This window comes from Melospiza georgiana, chromosome 3, assembly GCF_028018845.1.
Source record: "Melospiza georgiana isolate bMelGeo1 chromosome 3, bMelGeo1.pri, whole genome shotgun sequence".
Lineage (NCBI taxonomy): Eukaryota > Metazoa > Chordata > Aves > Passeriformes > Passerellidae > Melospiza > Melospiza georgiana.
Window position 1 is genome coordinate 103,935,503 of NC_080432.1, and position 14,731 is coordinate 103,950,233.

At 40.9% G+C, this 14,731-nt stretch overlaps 1 protein-coding gene across 2 annotated transcripts in view; it reads left to right on the forward strand.

Annotated features, from left to right (window-relative positions):
- The first annotated feature begins 2,765 nt into the window (after positions 1 to 2,765).
- The window catches only part of ME1 (malic enzyme 1), a 154,925-nt gene continuing 142,959 nt past the window's right edge, over positions 2,766 to 14,731 (forward strand). Inside the window, exon 1 of one of the 2 annotated variants that reach the window (XM_058020521.1) lies at positions 2,766 to 2,984. In XM_058020521.1, the coding sequence (XP_057876504.1) occupies positions 2,880 to 2,984 (105 nt within the window). In that variant the 5' untranslated portion in view covers positions 2,766 to 2,879. Of the gene's footprint in view, positions 2,985 to 3,275; positions 3,366 to 14,731 lie in introns of those variants that run through there. The other variant, XM_058020522.1, reaches the window with a different exon arrangement.

Below are 14,731 nucleotides of genomic sequence, written 5' to 3' on the forward strand. Positions count from 1 at the left end.
GTTTGGTCAGAAGGAAGTGAGCAATTGTCTTGTGTATCACTTGGGTTTTTCTGGGCTTTACTCCTCTTTTTTTGTTACCTCACTTTTAATTACTATATTACACTGTATTTTACTTCATTTTGTTTATCAAACTGTTCTTAACCCATATGTTTTACCTTTTTTGAGTTCTCCCCCTCTCAGGAAGCGAGTAAGCAGCTGCATGGTGCTTAGTATCTGTCTAGGGTTAAATCACACCACCAATCTTCCTTCTAGTCTTTCTTTTCGTAGGACAGTTTCAAGTGGGGCTTTTCATATATCCTCAGTACATCTGAGGAGATTTGAGAGAGACAAGAAATACAGAAGGTGGGAAGAAACCATAAGTACTTATGAAAAATCATGAGTAAGAGTTTTAAAAGTGTTCCATACAGAAACCATTTGAGAAAAAGAATTAAGTGCCTGCCAGAAGGGCAAAATAATTGCATTTTCTGTCAGAAACCCACCAACAGTGTACAATGCCCACTAATAATCTGAATGTGGGCTAACATTTACAAAAAAAATCTATATTGTGTACACAGGCATTACAAATAATTTGGTCACTTACAAAAGCTTTATTTATAGTCCTATAAATAGGACTATATTATGCCATTATTATGCAATGCAGTCCTCTTTTGGAATAATGACCTTTGACTGCAGATGTAACTGCTGAGCATTACTCCTTTGGACCCCTGAATTATTTTTACAGTTTGAATATTTTGAGGTCCTAGAAAAGCCACTCTGAAATTTCTCTTGATCAAAGACATTCTGTAAAGGCAATACAAATGCTCAACTGAATTTGAAGGAAGGTATAGCATCTAGAAGAAAAGTAATCACTAACAGCAGACTTGGACAAATAAATCCTTACTAATCTCATTAAATGGTAAAATGTTCCAGGTCTCAAGTGGAAGATTTTTACAAGTGACACATGACACAATTTTTTCTTGTTTCTTTGGTCTTCTTCTGAGCTGAAAAGATCTGCTGCTATTCTTACAACTCATTTATCTCAAAAGATAGTGATAATTTAGTTTTTATTAGTGTTTGAACTTAACAAATGGAAATAAATTGTATTTTTAGGAAGACAGGGAGGAGTAAATTCACACTAAAAACACAGTAGTAAATGGTTTTTGAATTCTGATTACATTAAAAGAATGTATATATCCTAATGCATTTGACTTTAATTAGCTGCTTCATTACATACCTTTTATAACTTGGGCAGAGTGAGTCAAGTACTTGGACAAGAACAAGTACTTGGCTGGGGTCAGACCTCTGAGCAGGTACTCACAATGATTGCAGCGACTTTTCACGTAAATCAAAGAGGGTTTTTTTATAAACAGTGTTGCAACATGAAGATAAAAATTACATCAGTACACATTACTCTCAGACAAAATATTGCACCAGTAAGCATTCTATCAGAATGGTTTCAGTGTACTCACAAAGAAAGGAGAAAGGATGTTTCTATGTTGCTTTTCAATTTTTTAACTAAAAAAGAGCAGAAATGAAACCACATATCCCTGATACCTGATAGTAATATTCAGGACTTGGGTAGGGAGGAAGATATTTAGTTAGTCAGAGAAATCCAAAGGAAGCTGGATAATTGATCAGAAAGACTTCAGGTTTATAGTTTTGAAGAATTTTTTAATTTTAGTTCACTGCTTTCCATAATACTGAGATGGTGGAGCAAGGGACAAATCTATTTACTGAATTTTCTGCTGACTTGCAAGTCAAGTTTCCAGAAATAGAGACTTGGAATGCTTCCAACTTTCCTTTGTTACTTATCTGCAAATAAACTTCTCAAAGCTACTTAATAGGAAATTCGGTAAAAGCCAGATTCTGTGGAAGTTTTTTTTATATAAGATTAGGTAGTAGTATGGATACAAGGCCTACTGATTAAATGTGAAGAGGTAAGTTTGACAGAGCTGCAAAATCTGTATCTGTTCATTGTTGCTTGACGACAGAAACAAAATCCTTCTAAATTAATCCTCTAGTCACGCATTTAAAGCTGTGTAAATTCTCCAGCAGGACTATAGCATCCATATGGAAATTATTTTTGCTTACATACATGAATTTAGAGGAATAAAGCCACAGTGATACAGCACACAATGGGTTGTATGCAAAGAATTTGAGACCACACTGAAAACAAACATCAGGGCTAGCGGTACAAACCAGCTAAGCACCTGCTCTGCCCCGGAGCCCTCCATCCTGACCAGGCATGACCCCGACCACCACAGCTGAGGCCAGCCCACAGCTAATTACACCAAACATGTGCTCCGGACTGTACGAAGCTATGCAGTCCGTCCCCTTCGGGAAAGATTGGATTTCATGGCCATTTAAATAGCAGAAGGAAAGTGAAACTTGAACGTGACTCAAGCGCGGAGGCCCGGCTCCTGCGTGAGGCCGCGCCGGGGGTGTCGGCGGGCTCCGGGCCGATGGGCTCCGGGCGCGGTGCTCGGCAGCCCCCGAGCCAAACCCGGCGTGACGAGGCAGAGCCGCGCCTGCGAGCCCCCGCAGCAGGTGATCCCGGACCGGCCTCCTTCTGCGGGCGGCCCCTCCGCAGCGCTGGCAGGCAGCACAGCCTGCATCCCCGGCAACGCAGGGCAGGGCTGCCGGTCCGCGCCCGCGCTGCCCTTCGCACCTGGGCGGCCGCTGCGCTGCGCGCGGAGCCGCCGGTGACTCAGCGGCTCGCCGGTGACCCCCTCCCGCGGCGGCGGCGCCTCGCCACGGCTCTGCCCCCTCCCTCTCTCCCTCCCGCCCTCCGGTAGGATCATCCCACCCCGCCGGGCGGTCACCTCAGCAGGAGGAGCCGCCGCCACTTTGCCTCCGCTCCCGCAGCGACCTGACGGCAGTCAGCCCCGCCGCGCCGCACCATGCAAGCAGGGAAGGGAGACGAGAAGAGGCGGGACGCCGACCGGCCCCTGCAGCTCACCATGAAGAGGGGCTACGACGTGCTCCGCGACCCCCACCTCAACAAGGTAGGGGCGGGCGGGGCAGGTGCGCCGCTGGGCGAGGAGGGCGGCTACGAACGGGCGACGAACGGTCCTGCCGGCCGCTGCCCCGGGGCCGCCTCGGGCCGCCGCCACCTGTCACGGCGCAGCGGCCGCCGGGCCGGGGCCGGGGGCGGCGGGCGCGGGGCAGCCGCACTTCCTGCGGGCCCGGCGCCGCTTCCTCTTCCTCCGGGCGGCGGGGGGCGGCCGGTGCCCTGCCCGCCGCCTCCCCTGCGGGCCCGGGCCGCGGAGCCATCCCTCGGCAGCGCCCAGGGGAGAGGAGCTGCGGCAGCAGCACGGGGAGGAGGATGCTGCTGAAAGTTACGCCGCTCTGATGCGAGTTCCTGCTGCCCTGCTTCTGTTTTCCCGGTACCCTCCTTCTTTTCCAATCCTCTTCCCCACGGATGCCCCACCTCGTTTCCTGCTGGCCGAAGTGGCTCTTGGTGCCTGCGTTTTCTCCCCTGGCAGGGTGGAAAATGTGTTAATCGCAACTATTCCTCTTGGAGCTCTAAACTGCAACTGCAGTTTCCTCCCCGCTCTGCATCAGCTAATGCAGTCAGCTTTTCTGAGAGATGCCACAGCAAAACCTTTTTGACGCATTCCCAGTTTACTTAAGAATGGCAGTTCAGCTTCATCAAACTTTCTAAACGTATAAAACTAATTTGGGAAACATAAAGCTGAGCAGAGAAGTGTTTGCACTACAGCCTTGATAAAGATGATGCAAAGTTCAAATAATAGAATAATTAAATTGGCATGACAAAATGAAAATTAGTTAAAGGTAGATAATAAACCACACCTAGCAAATGAAGCCTTGGTCAGACCCTTACCTCCAAATTTCACCTTGCACATTAACTGGAATGGTGCTCTGACTTGTACATCCGCATTGGAATGTATATACAGTCATTTTGCTTGTTGCCGAGTTGGATAAATTGTTGGACAAAAACTGTGTCTCTAGTTTTACTGGACAGGTTGACTCATCACTAAAAGCTCCATGTGTAAGATGAATAGTGCTTTTATTAGTCTTGGTGCTTGACTACAAAGTTTCCTTAGAGGCTCTCTTAAGTCTGTGCAGGCCTGAGAAGGTCTCCTGAGGTCAGGTTAAAGGAAAATTTACCAGAATATAAAACTCCCAAGAAGAAACCAAGGAGAGGCTGTTTTGCTTGGGGTTGTGTTTAAGCAGCTGTAGTATACATGGAAAAAGTGATTCAGCATAACCAGGAAGGCCAACCCAACAGAAAACTCACCTTGTTTAGAGAAATAAAAAGGGGCCTGTTCTAAAATGCATTGACTGAAGGGCAGCCAGAGGCAGGCTCATGGCTATGCTCGTGCACCTTACATCTTGCCTCTGAACAGTGTACAGTAAGGATGGGTTGTCACAGATGAGATGCTAAAGAGGAAGGACGTTGCTTGATTTTAATATACAGGAGAAAAGAGTTACAGAATATTCTGAGTTGGAAGAGACCCACAAGGATTATCAAGTCCAGCTCTTAAATGAATGGCCTGTGTGAAGATCAGACTGCCAGCCTTGGTGGGTTAGCACCATGCTGTTCCTGGGTTAGATTTTATTCTTTTGTACTCTCTCAGCTGTGGTGTAGCACATGTGTACTGTAAAGCAGAGAATAGTTGTTTATTACCAGCCACATCCACCCAGTGAACAAAATTTGATGTTAGAAATGCTCAGCTGAAAAATCTGGTCTTTGTGCCTGTGAGAAGAGTCTGGTCCTGGTCTGGTAAATGATAGATAATCCCATTTTCTTACTGAGACAGGTGATGTTTTTGTGGGTGTAGATGTACTACACCCTAATGTATGTATGTACACCCTAATATGTGTATATTTGATTCTGTGTAGGTGCACTAAATTCAGATATGTTGAGGACTGCCCACATGGTTGCCAGTTTGATAGCTTGTGGCCTGCCTGCACATGTGGGAGCTGCTACTCCCAGTTCACTTTCTATTATCAAGGTCATTAAAGCATCAGGTTGATGAGAATTCAATTTAAAGTTGATATCTCCTTTAATGATTCTAAAGTCCAGGGATTTCTTGTAGGCCTGCAAGGTGCCAGAACTTTTTGCTATCTTGGCCCTGTCAAGGAGTTGCAATTTCTTAGGATCAGCACTTTCTTTTGGGTATGGTGCCAGTTTTAAGAGGCCTATTTGAACTTGTGTGACAAAAGTAGACTGTAAGTACTGAACAGTGGTATCTAACAGTGACTTGTAGAAAAGGAAGGCAGATGATGTTTTCAGAGTCTCTTAAGACAGATATCTTGGCAAACAGGTGAGACTGAATTGTTTTACCTGCTTAGCAGCTTCAGCTTGCAAGCTTCAGTATGTACAAGCTTGGGGTCTATGTCCTCAAATAACACATTCCTTTTCTCAGACAAATTGAAAATTTTACATGGGACCATTCATACTTGAACATCTTTAAAAACAGATGTAAGAAGAAATAAGTGCTAGATTTAAAAAAAACCAAACCCAATCAAAACAGAAAACCCAATCCCCAAACCCTGTCTCCATTTAGGTGCTCCATTTAAGGGCCCCACTCATTCAACAATAAAACTGGATTTCTGCACACTTGTCCATTGCTTTTTATACTTAACCTTCCTGTCTTTTGAGAGAAAAGGATTTGTGAATGACAGGGTAAACACCCAAATTTCTTCTTTCCGTTTGGCTTCTACTTTCTACTTGGATGGCAAAATTGACTCCCTAGGCAATGCTATTCCTAAATCCTTAATGTTTGACTATGTTAGTAATTCACAAACGTGTCCAACCTTCAGTGCAAAAAAGTTCAATTAAAAATGTTTGGTAGTTTTGTGATTTATTTCCCCTCCCTTCCCTCCCCACCTCCTGTAAAGCATTTTGGGTCCCTGACTGGTTTGTGCCATCTCAGCAGCAGTGATACATCAAAAAAATGCCAAACAGTGGATTGTAACAGACTGAATTTAATTACTTGAGGATGTGTGTCCAAGTCTATGGACAATAATGGTAATTCAGTTTATTGTCTGAAATTTTAGGTTGCTAGTGTTTAAAAGTGTATTTAGAAACTTTCTGGTAATTATCTGTCTTTTTCCGTTAGGCAACCAAACACATTGTAAATAGCAATTACAAGGAAAACAAACACAGTTTCGCTTCTTTTCACTGAAATAGATTTGGCTGGGAGTTGTATGCTCTTTAAGCTGATGAGCTACAAAAGTGTGGAAGTAATTTGCTCTTTCCCTACTGTAAATCTCATTTATGCTTTGTTTACAGTTTTAAGGCATGCAAACAGTTTAACGCTACAGTTTAATCTTTAATTTTTTACCTTTTAATATTTAAGCAAATCTTATTTTCCTGTGAGCTGGTTATTTTCAGAATCTTGGTATGAAGATAGACAAACATGCATTTCACTACATAACTTTCCCAATAGCCTGTATTAGTTGCCAAGTGTAAACTCTTCCCTGACTGAGAAACTTTGCCATGGGAGAAATGCTTTGTTTCCAGGCTGCTTTTATATTCTTGCAGAGCAATGCAGTGAGCAGTAAATAAGTGACTCTATTAGATCTAAGTGCTGGAGGGCTCTTTCTCCTCCCCAGATACCTAATTTTAACTCCTCTACTGAGTGGCTGCTTTTGTCATTGCTGAGTATAATGTGCTTGTAAACTGTTTTCTTTCTCTTTTTTCCTTTCTCTTTATTCAAGTTGCACTAAAGCACTGTAGAATTTCAGAACAGACTGTCTGATAAGGCTGCTGAATATCTGAGAGCACTCAGTGTCCATCCCACCTGCAATTACATTGGTGTTTTACCCTTATGTCTGCCAGATGTGATGCCCCTGAACCTTAGCAGTTCTCACTAGGTGACATTCCTTGTTGGAGTTGATTGTCAGTGCATTGGCTTACTGTGGGATTTACTGCAGAAGGACCATACTGGAACAGAGCAAAGGTCCATTTCTTCCCAGTGTCTTAATTCCTACAGTGGCTCAACTGGAACCCTCAGGAGAGGCAGAAGAGTGAAAGTGCCTCTGGTGAATAATCAATTCCAGGCTGAGGGAATGAGCAGGTGATTAGAGGGTCATTAAGATATGAACATATGTCTCTCCCATCAGTTTACATATGCTAGGTGTACTAATTTACTAGAAATCAAATGCAAACTTCTTAGAGAGACTCATGGACTTCTTGTTTTGCTCTACATTTCAGACAGTGACATAAGAATGCTTGTGAAATACAGATAGATTTTGTTCTGTACACAACTAGTTGCTTCTCTAAAAGAAAATTTGATTTTTATTGGGTGACATGTAAAAAGGGTTTTATGACTTTGACACTAGTGGGCAACCCTGCAACAGGTCTCAGGAAACCCAAACCTCAAAAAAAATTCAGAAGTATTCCAGGGAGATTTTCTCTGTCTGATAGGTAAAATAGAAGAAGCATTTAAGAACTTCCTTTAAATAAATCTATTCCTTTGTCAAATACCAAGCAATAGAAGACTATTTTTCTTTCCATAGACAGTGTTTGTATTTTCACATCTTAAACTTGTGTGTGCTTTGGGTGGGTCCTCTGGAGTGACCAATGCCCAATGAATGTTGCCATGGCCTTACCTAGAGATATCTAGTCTGGAGGAAAGCTGATGACATTGGGGATGGAGGAGGAAAACACTTCTTTAAATTGCATATTAGAATTATCTGTAATTCATAATTAATTTGTAAGATAGATTTTCTGGAAGTTACTTCATATTGCAAGGGATTATTTAATTTTAAATGGTAGTAGGTATCAGAGTACTTTTAAGATTAGAAGATTGTTAGTTCCATGTGGAAGTAAAGGTATAATCTGAGGAATTGTTTTTAGTATAGTTGCTGATCACTCTTACTCTACTCTGCTGATCTCTACTTTCTTTAACTTTTTGCCCTTTAAAACTTTGAAGTTTTTAAAAGTAGTAGTTCTTAGTTCTTATCCCTTCCAGATCACACAGCAGAGCAATTCTGATCTTGATAGGGATAATCACAGGATTTTTCAGGCCTTTGACAAGAGTATGTGGTATAGTGGATGTGCTAGCACAAAAGGTAAATAAATCTGGTCTTTGAAGCATTTTAGAGTGAACTCCTATCAATTTTGCCCATGTGTTTGACAAGCATTACATGTTTTATCTCTTACTGGGATCTTTGACGCTAGCTGGGATCTTGCTGTTCTGCGGAGCGACAACTTAAACCAGGAGATTATTCAAGTGTGAGGTTGGCTCATGCAAGAACTGTTTGCTCTTTACCAATGAGGATCATAAGTTGCAGGCTGGCAGAATGCAGCCACCTTGTGTGCTTGAGTTTTGGGCAAGGGTGTGAGCTTGATAGTGGCTCACTGGTGGGTACCTCAGGGCTGGCTGAGGAGGGTGTCACACTGGCAGTGTTTTCCTCCTTTTTTTAAACACCTTGTGGAGGTGGGAGGGAGGAGTAGTCATGCAGGATGTCCTTTGTATGACTGCTTTTATTTTCAGTATGTGTGGAGGGGCTTTAAAATTAAGTTCTGTGCTTTTTCCCCCCATTTCTTATTTTAAGGCAGGTTGTCCTGCATGCTGTTAATAAGGAGAAAGTCTTGGAAAAAGCAGAAAGTGTTTAAATCAGATTATTTTATCACTGTCTTTCTTCTATTTAATGTATACAGCTCGCAGTGTTTGTTGCCTCCAATACTTTGCTCCTGACCTAGTAGGTAAGTTGCTGTGGTTGGTGTTATGTTCTTTTCTTCCTGTTGGCTTCCAGTTCTTTTCTTGCAGTTATGAAACAGAGTGCTGAGACAGCAAGTTGGGAACAAAGTTCTGTGACTTGAATTAAAAGCAAATAAAATGAAGGAGAAGAAGTTATGCAGTAAGCTAAAAAGCATTAATAGTGACTGAATAGTGGTGTAAGTTGTCACAGGAAGCTGAAGCCTAGAACTGTTTTCCTGAAAATCTGCTTCAGGCATTAAAAACTATTTCAGTTGTGTAATTTTCTTGTGAACTTCAGTAGTTGAATACAAAATTGACCTTTTTATTTTTGATTGAGAAATCCTATGGCCATTGATTATAAATGCTGTTTGAATAGAAACATTAATCTTGGCACAGAGCACCTTGTAAGCAGGATTTCTGTATGTAAACTGAGTTAAATGTGCCTTTTGACAGTAGGTTTTATAGAGATGCTGGCCAGAGTACTTGAGTGTTGTTTTTTAATCCTGCTTATGGATGCTGACAATAAATAGGAGTAGAGTTCACTGAAAAATTTTACTTCTGTCTAGGTAAAATAAACTGCAGAGAGTATCTTGGAGTTGAGAGGTTCTTTTTTGCATTCTGCACTTTATATATCCAATTCTGCTGAATCATTGTCTTCTATTGAGCTGTTGCTGAAAAAACCAGAAGTTGTGGCCGTAGGAGGCACAAGGTTCCCTCCTCACATCCCTGTTTGCCTTGTGAAGGGGAGGAAGAAGAGAATTGTGTGTGACAGAATGTTTCTTATTAACCAATGCCCAGAGGTTAAAATGTGCCATCTTTGCTTTGTCATGCTTTCCTTCCTTGCCTGCTAGGTGGGCTGTGTATTTTATTTACTTGCTTCTGGCAGCTGTTCCCCATGCCTGCAGGGGTTGATGCAGAGTTTCATGCCAAATGTCTCCTTGCTCCAGGCTCTGGAGGTCTGAAAGAGAGTATTAATACCCTACAATTAGGTCCTTCATTAGGTTTTTACCAGTTTATAGATGAGAATTTTTAGTGGAACAGCTGTTTTGAAGAAGCTTCAAAAGGATCATTTAGTGGAGGACATGATCCTGGGGTTTCAGCTGCAGTAGCAAGTGGTTTGTCCCCCCTGCAAATCTGAAGAGCTCTTGTAAGGTGTCATTTGTGCTCCCCTGGATGGAGCAAGTGTATGGAGGTTGCCTGTGTGCTCTGTGGCCCATCATGGCTGGAAGACTAGCATGGAAAGGGCAGAGAAGAACAGGAATAACACCTTCCTGACAGGTTTGTGTGCCTATCTAATGGGATTGGTTATACAATAATAAAGTTTGTTGGTAGTAGGCCATTAGTTAAGCTTTGTTTGAATGTTCTTGTCATTCATGGAGGTACTTTCTCTGTACTTTGTGCCCAGATCAGGCCTGGCCTGTGACTGGGAATAGTTTTACAGAAACTATCTCTACTGTCTGGTTTAACATAACACCAAGGAGCTAAATCTGGTATAGGAAAAAGGCAATAGAATGTGAGTAGGATTAACAGTTTGTAATATATGGTAGCCAAAATTTTGTACAGGAAACTGCAGAAAACATGACACAGCAACCATGTACCTACAAACTAGGATAGGTGGGACTTGGAACAAACTTTCCCATTGACAGGTAGAAGTTCCAAGGCTATGCATTAAATTGCAGGAGACTGGGGAGAGGCTTTGGTGCTTCCAAGTGTTTTACCTGACGTAGGAATTCAAATATTTAAATTAACATGCTGATGGTTTCTCTTCAGAGGCAGAGGATGAATTTGGCTTGACACTAGAATGTTCTGCCATACCATTCAGGGAGAAGAGTGTCATCCACAGTCACCAGCTCATCCACAGTCACCAGCACTGCTTTGTGGGAGGGCTTGCAATCATGAGAAATCTACATTACCCAAGTGATATATTAAGAAGTGTTATTTGTTGTTGGTGTCCTATTCTCAAAACCTATGAAGTGACTTGTGGTTCTGGAATTGCAACTGTGCAAGCTCTCTGTGGATTGTGTTGTATGTCTGTTCAACTTAAAAAGAAAAATCAAAGTCATGGATGAAGTCAAGGAAGATAGGGGAAGCCATCTAATAGGTACTTTAAGAAATTGTCAAAATTAACTGAATAATTTTTATTACTGTTCACCCTATGCAGCCTTCATAGATTGAGCTGCTATGTCAGTCACTCTTTTCTTTGCCTTAACCTTTCTCCCCTCAGCAGCAAATTTATACCTTTAATAGAGAAGTAAATGATTGCTGTCAGGCATATTGGTACTGAATCTCCATGAATTTACATTTAAGAAATATTTTTCTCTTTTTTTTTCTTTTCTATTTCTAGAATGAAATTATATGCTTCCAGAGAAATAAAAAGTTTATGTGTAATTATGTAATTATATGTTGGGTTATCATTATGATTAATTTTCTTGATTTCGTGATGTGCAGCATGATGGTAGGAATTTTAAGCTTGCCTCAAAGGACTGCCACTGTGACACACATTACAGATAGCTCCAGGAGCTGGATCTGACAGGATCTCCCAGCCATAGAAAAGCTAAGGATTGGACCATTCTCACAAATAATCTCATTGCATTTATGAGGATGATAAATTTGTGTAGGAGGTATTAGGGAAAGACCTAAGAACCTGATCCTAATACCAGTTTTAATAGTGTAAGATGAGAGTAAATGAATGATAGAAGGATTCAAGGGAGGAAGCTGATGCAAAACTGCCATGAAATTATTAATGCATTCATCCTTAAAAATGACCCATTAAAAAACCAACTCATTGTCATCTGGAGGGTTTGAGCTCCTTTAACCTTCGCAGATTGCTTATTTCCTGGCAGCCAGTGTAGAAAGAAATGTTGAAATATTCATAGTTTGCAAGGTAAGTGGCTTTGGCTGATCTGACTAATTTGTTTAAAGTGATGAATCTTACAGTGTCTCATGTTTAATTAAGATGACTTTAACAATCCAGATCTTTGGGTAATTTCAGTGATTAAAAATGCTGTGGAGAAAGCTAAGTTTGTTTCTGTTAAAAACAGATCTCTAATTTTGTCTGAGAATTATTTATGCATATTCCTTGGTATAGTTTATTTTAGCAGTTAATGAAAAATAACTCCTGCGTTGCATGCGTAAGGAAACATGTTTTGGTCTTAAGCTTTGCTAATGTAATTTGTTGCATAATTCCGGAAGCAAAAATCCTGCCTCAGAAGAAGGAGGTCACGGGGCGCCCTGGAGGCAGTCCTTACAGGCCACTGTGTACTTTCTGCTCAAATCAGTGTTTGTAATTTGCTTGAACACTGTTAGTGGCTATTCCTGTGTGAAACATGATACTCTGAGCAGGACCTGAATTTGTTTACAATATAGAGGAAGCAGAGGAAGTGCTTTTTATATACATAAAGAACACATAGAACTGAAGGGAAAAAAGCTCTTATGATCCAATTGCTTCTGACTTTCAGCCAGAGATGTGGAAATATGTCAAGATGTAGTTGTCTGATGTGGGAGCTCAGAAAGCACATTCCTCAGTCCTAAGATACAAGTGAGGCATAGAGCAACCACGAATTTTATCATTGCATGTTTATGCTTAGGTTTTACTTACTTTGTTTGAGTAGCAGCTGTTACCCATTTCTGGCTTAGAATTTTTTTTTTCTCTCAAAAAACAAAGTCTGATATTAAAACAAAATCACTGTTCTGCTTCTTCTTATCCCTCTTGTCATTAGAAGTTATTTGAAAAAATTGGAAGCACCTTTGGTTCAATGTAACTTTGCTTAAATAGATACAGTCCTGAGTCTTCTGTTAGTATTTTTGATTCATCTGTCTTATTAATGAATTGTATTTATCTTTATTGGAACAGAGTAGGTGCTGTGAGACATGAAATAATTTCATATCCAGTTCAGATTGGATATCACAGTTTAGTTTTCTTCCTCTTGTCCCTTGTGAGTGATACCCTTTTAAGTTTTCGTTTGGCATGGAGTTTAGATAGTACTGCTCTACATGAGAAGATCAAGAATTATTTTGAAATAATTCCTTTTTCCACAAAGGCAAAAATAATTCTGGCTTTTTAACGACCAAAAAAAAAAAAAAATCTTTGCCTTAAATCAGTCCTGGAAGGAAGTGCATAGTGATGATTATGAAGCATGCTGTAACATTTACAGTACTGGTGTCCAGCTGACTTACTGGATTTCATCCTCCATGTACCTGACTTTACAAAGCAGATTTATGTGTGTGGGATGTATTTACGAAAGAGACAGTAAAGCCTCTTTACCTAAATAGTAAAAAAGAGTTCAATAGTTACAGATAAAAGTCAGAATAGAAGAACATAGTATTGTCCAACTAAAATAAATGAGTTTGCCAAAGCACTTAGCATTGGTTTGATTTGACTTGAATCTCTACTATTGAAAGGTAAATTTATCTGCGGCTATTTACCAAAAAATGGGGAAAAATGTGAACATTAATTTCAAGGTTTTGATTTTGTGCTGTAGCAGTTATTGGAGTAATTCCCTAAAGTCCTTTGTTTTGTGTAGCTTTGCCCAGGCGTCAGCCAGTTTTAAAAGTTATGTCTTAGGAAGAAGGACTGGGGAAGAATGGAGAGCCTTCTTTCAGAGGATTGGGATTCATGCTCTTGGACCTTCTGCAGGAGTGAGATCTTGCAGCAGTTTTTTCTTATCTTTGTCCAGTCTTTTCAGTCTTCCTCAGATCATATGTTTTGGGTGACTGCCTGACATGTTAATTCCAAAGGTTTCTCTGAAATTCTTCTCTTGCTTTGGCTGGATCTCATGTGGGACAGTTGTCCTTTCAATTCTGACACATCATCTCAGTATGTTTCAAGTTGCCTGTATCCCAGGAGTGTTTTGAAATTCAGTGATGCAAATTTGTAACTTACTATAGTCTTGGGAGAGCATAAAATCTGTGTGGTTTATCTGTTTTTCTGGTGTTGCCTTTCTTTTAGACAAGAGTTCATGACAGATTCTCTGAGATTGAGGCTTACCAAGTGCATAGCTTTCTGTTAATGAAGTCTGGATAAAGCATTGCTCTTGTTCATGTAATAGAGGATTTGGCATCTGCCTGGTTTTTCAGGTCAGTCAAGGGTCAGGTAGAAAAATAGCTTGCTAATTCTGAGTTATGTTTTTTAATTCCAATAGAGCATGCAAATTCTTACATTTAGCACAATGCAGTGGTTGAACTAAAAGCATCTATTGTAGAGGGGGATAAATAAATAATTCTGGGTGAGTAAGGAGGTATGAGAAAAGATGTCTTTATTGTGTACTGTAGTACAAAGAGGGTTTGCTGCACTCATCCTCAGCAGCTGCTTGAAACTTTATCTAAGCTCAGAAAAAGTAGAGCATCTCACTTTGCATCTTACCTGGGGAAACATAACCAGTGTGGCTCTGTCTGGTAGCCACTCGTGTTTGCCGTAAGAGCAAAAGTGTTCCAGGTCAGGAGTCTGCATGAAAATGGAGCCTCTGAGCTCCTGCCAGGCTCTTTGGGGTACTGAGCTCTTGGGCTTGGAGCTTGGAGTACAGGGATAAACACCAAACAGGAAATAAAAAGTGTGTGCTTTCTTTTGAGGTGTAATTCTTGGGAAAAGAAATATTTCTGTAGAATAAAGACACTCATCCTTCAAACTAACATTATTTCCTAAACTTCCTGAACTTTGTGTTGTTTATGGCAAGAAGTAGCTTTCTTTTGGTTTTATATTACCAAGTCCTCTGACTATTCTATAGTAAGGACTAGTGGTTAAAACACAGGCAAGAAGAACAGATGAATATAGGAAAGCATCATAGAGTTGTTATAGTGTACCACCAGCAATTTAAGCAGGGGGTGTGGCTGACACACACCCTTTCTGGGCTGCTTTGAAGTACACTTGACAAATCTTTAACAGCTTTCTTTGTCTTACTTCAGAACTATGTAATGCTTATGAGTACACACATTTTCCCCCCTTAATTACTGAGCTCTGCTTTATCAAGAGAGACAAAATATTGTAGTAGATTGGGCACTGGACTGGAAACTAGGTCATGCACTAAGAATATTAAATGATAGTCATTTAGTTTTCTCATCTGAATAGGCAAACAGCA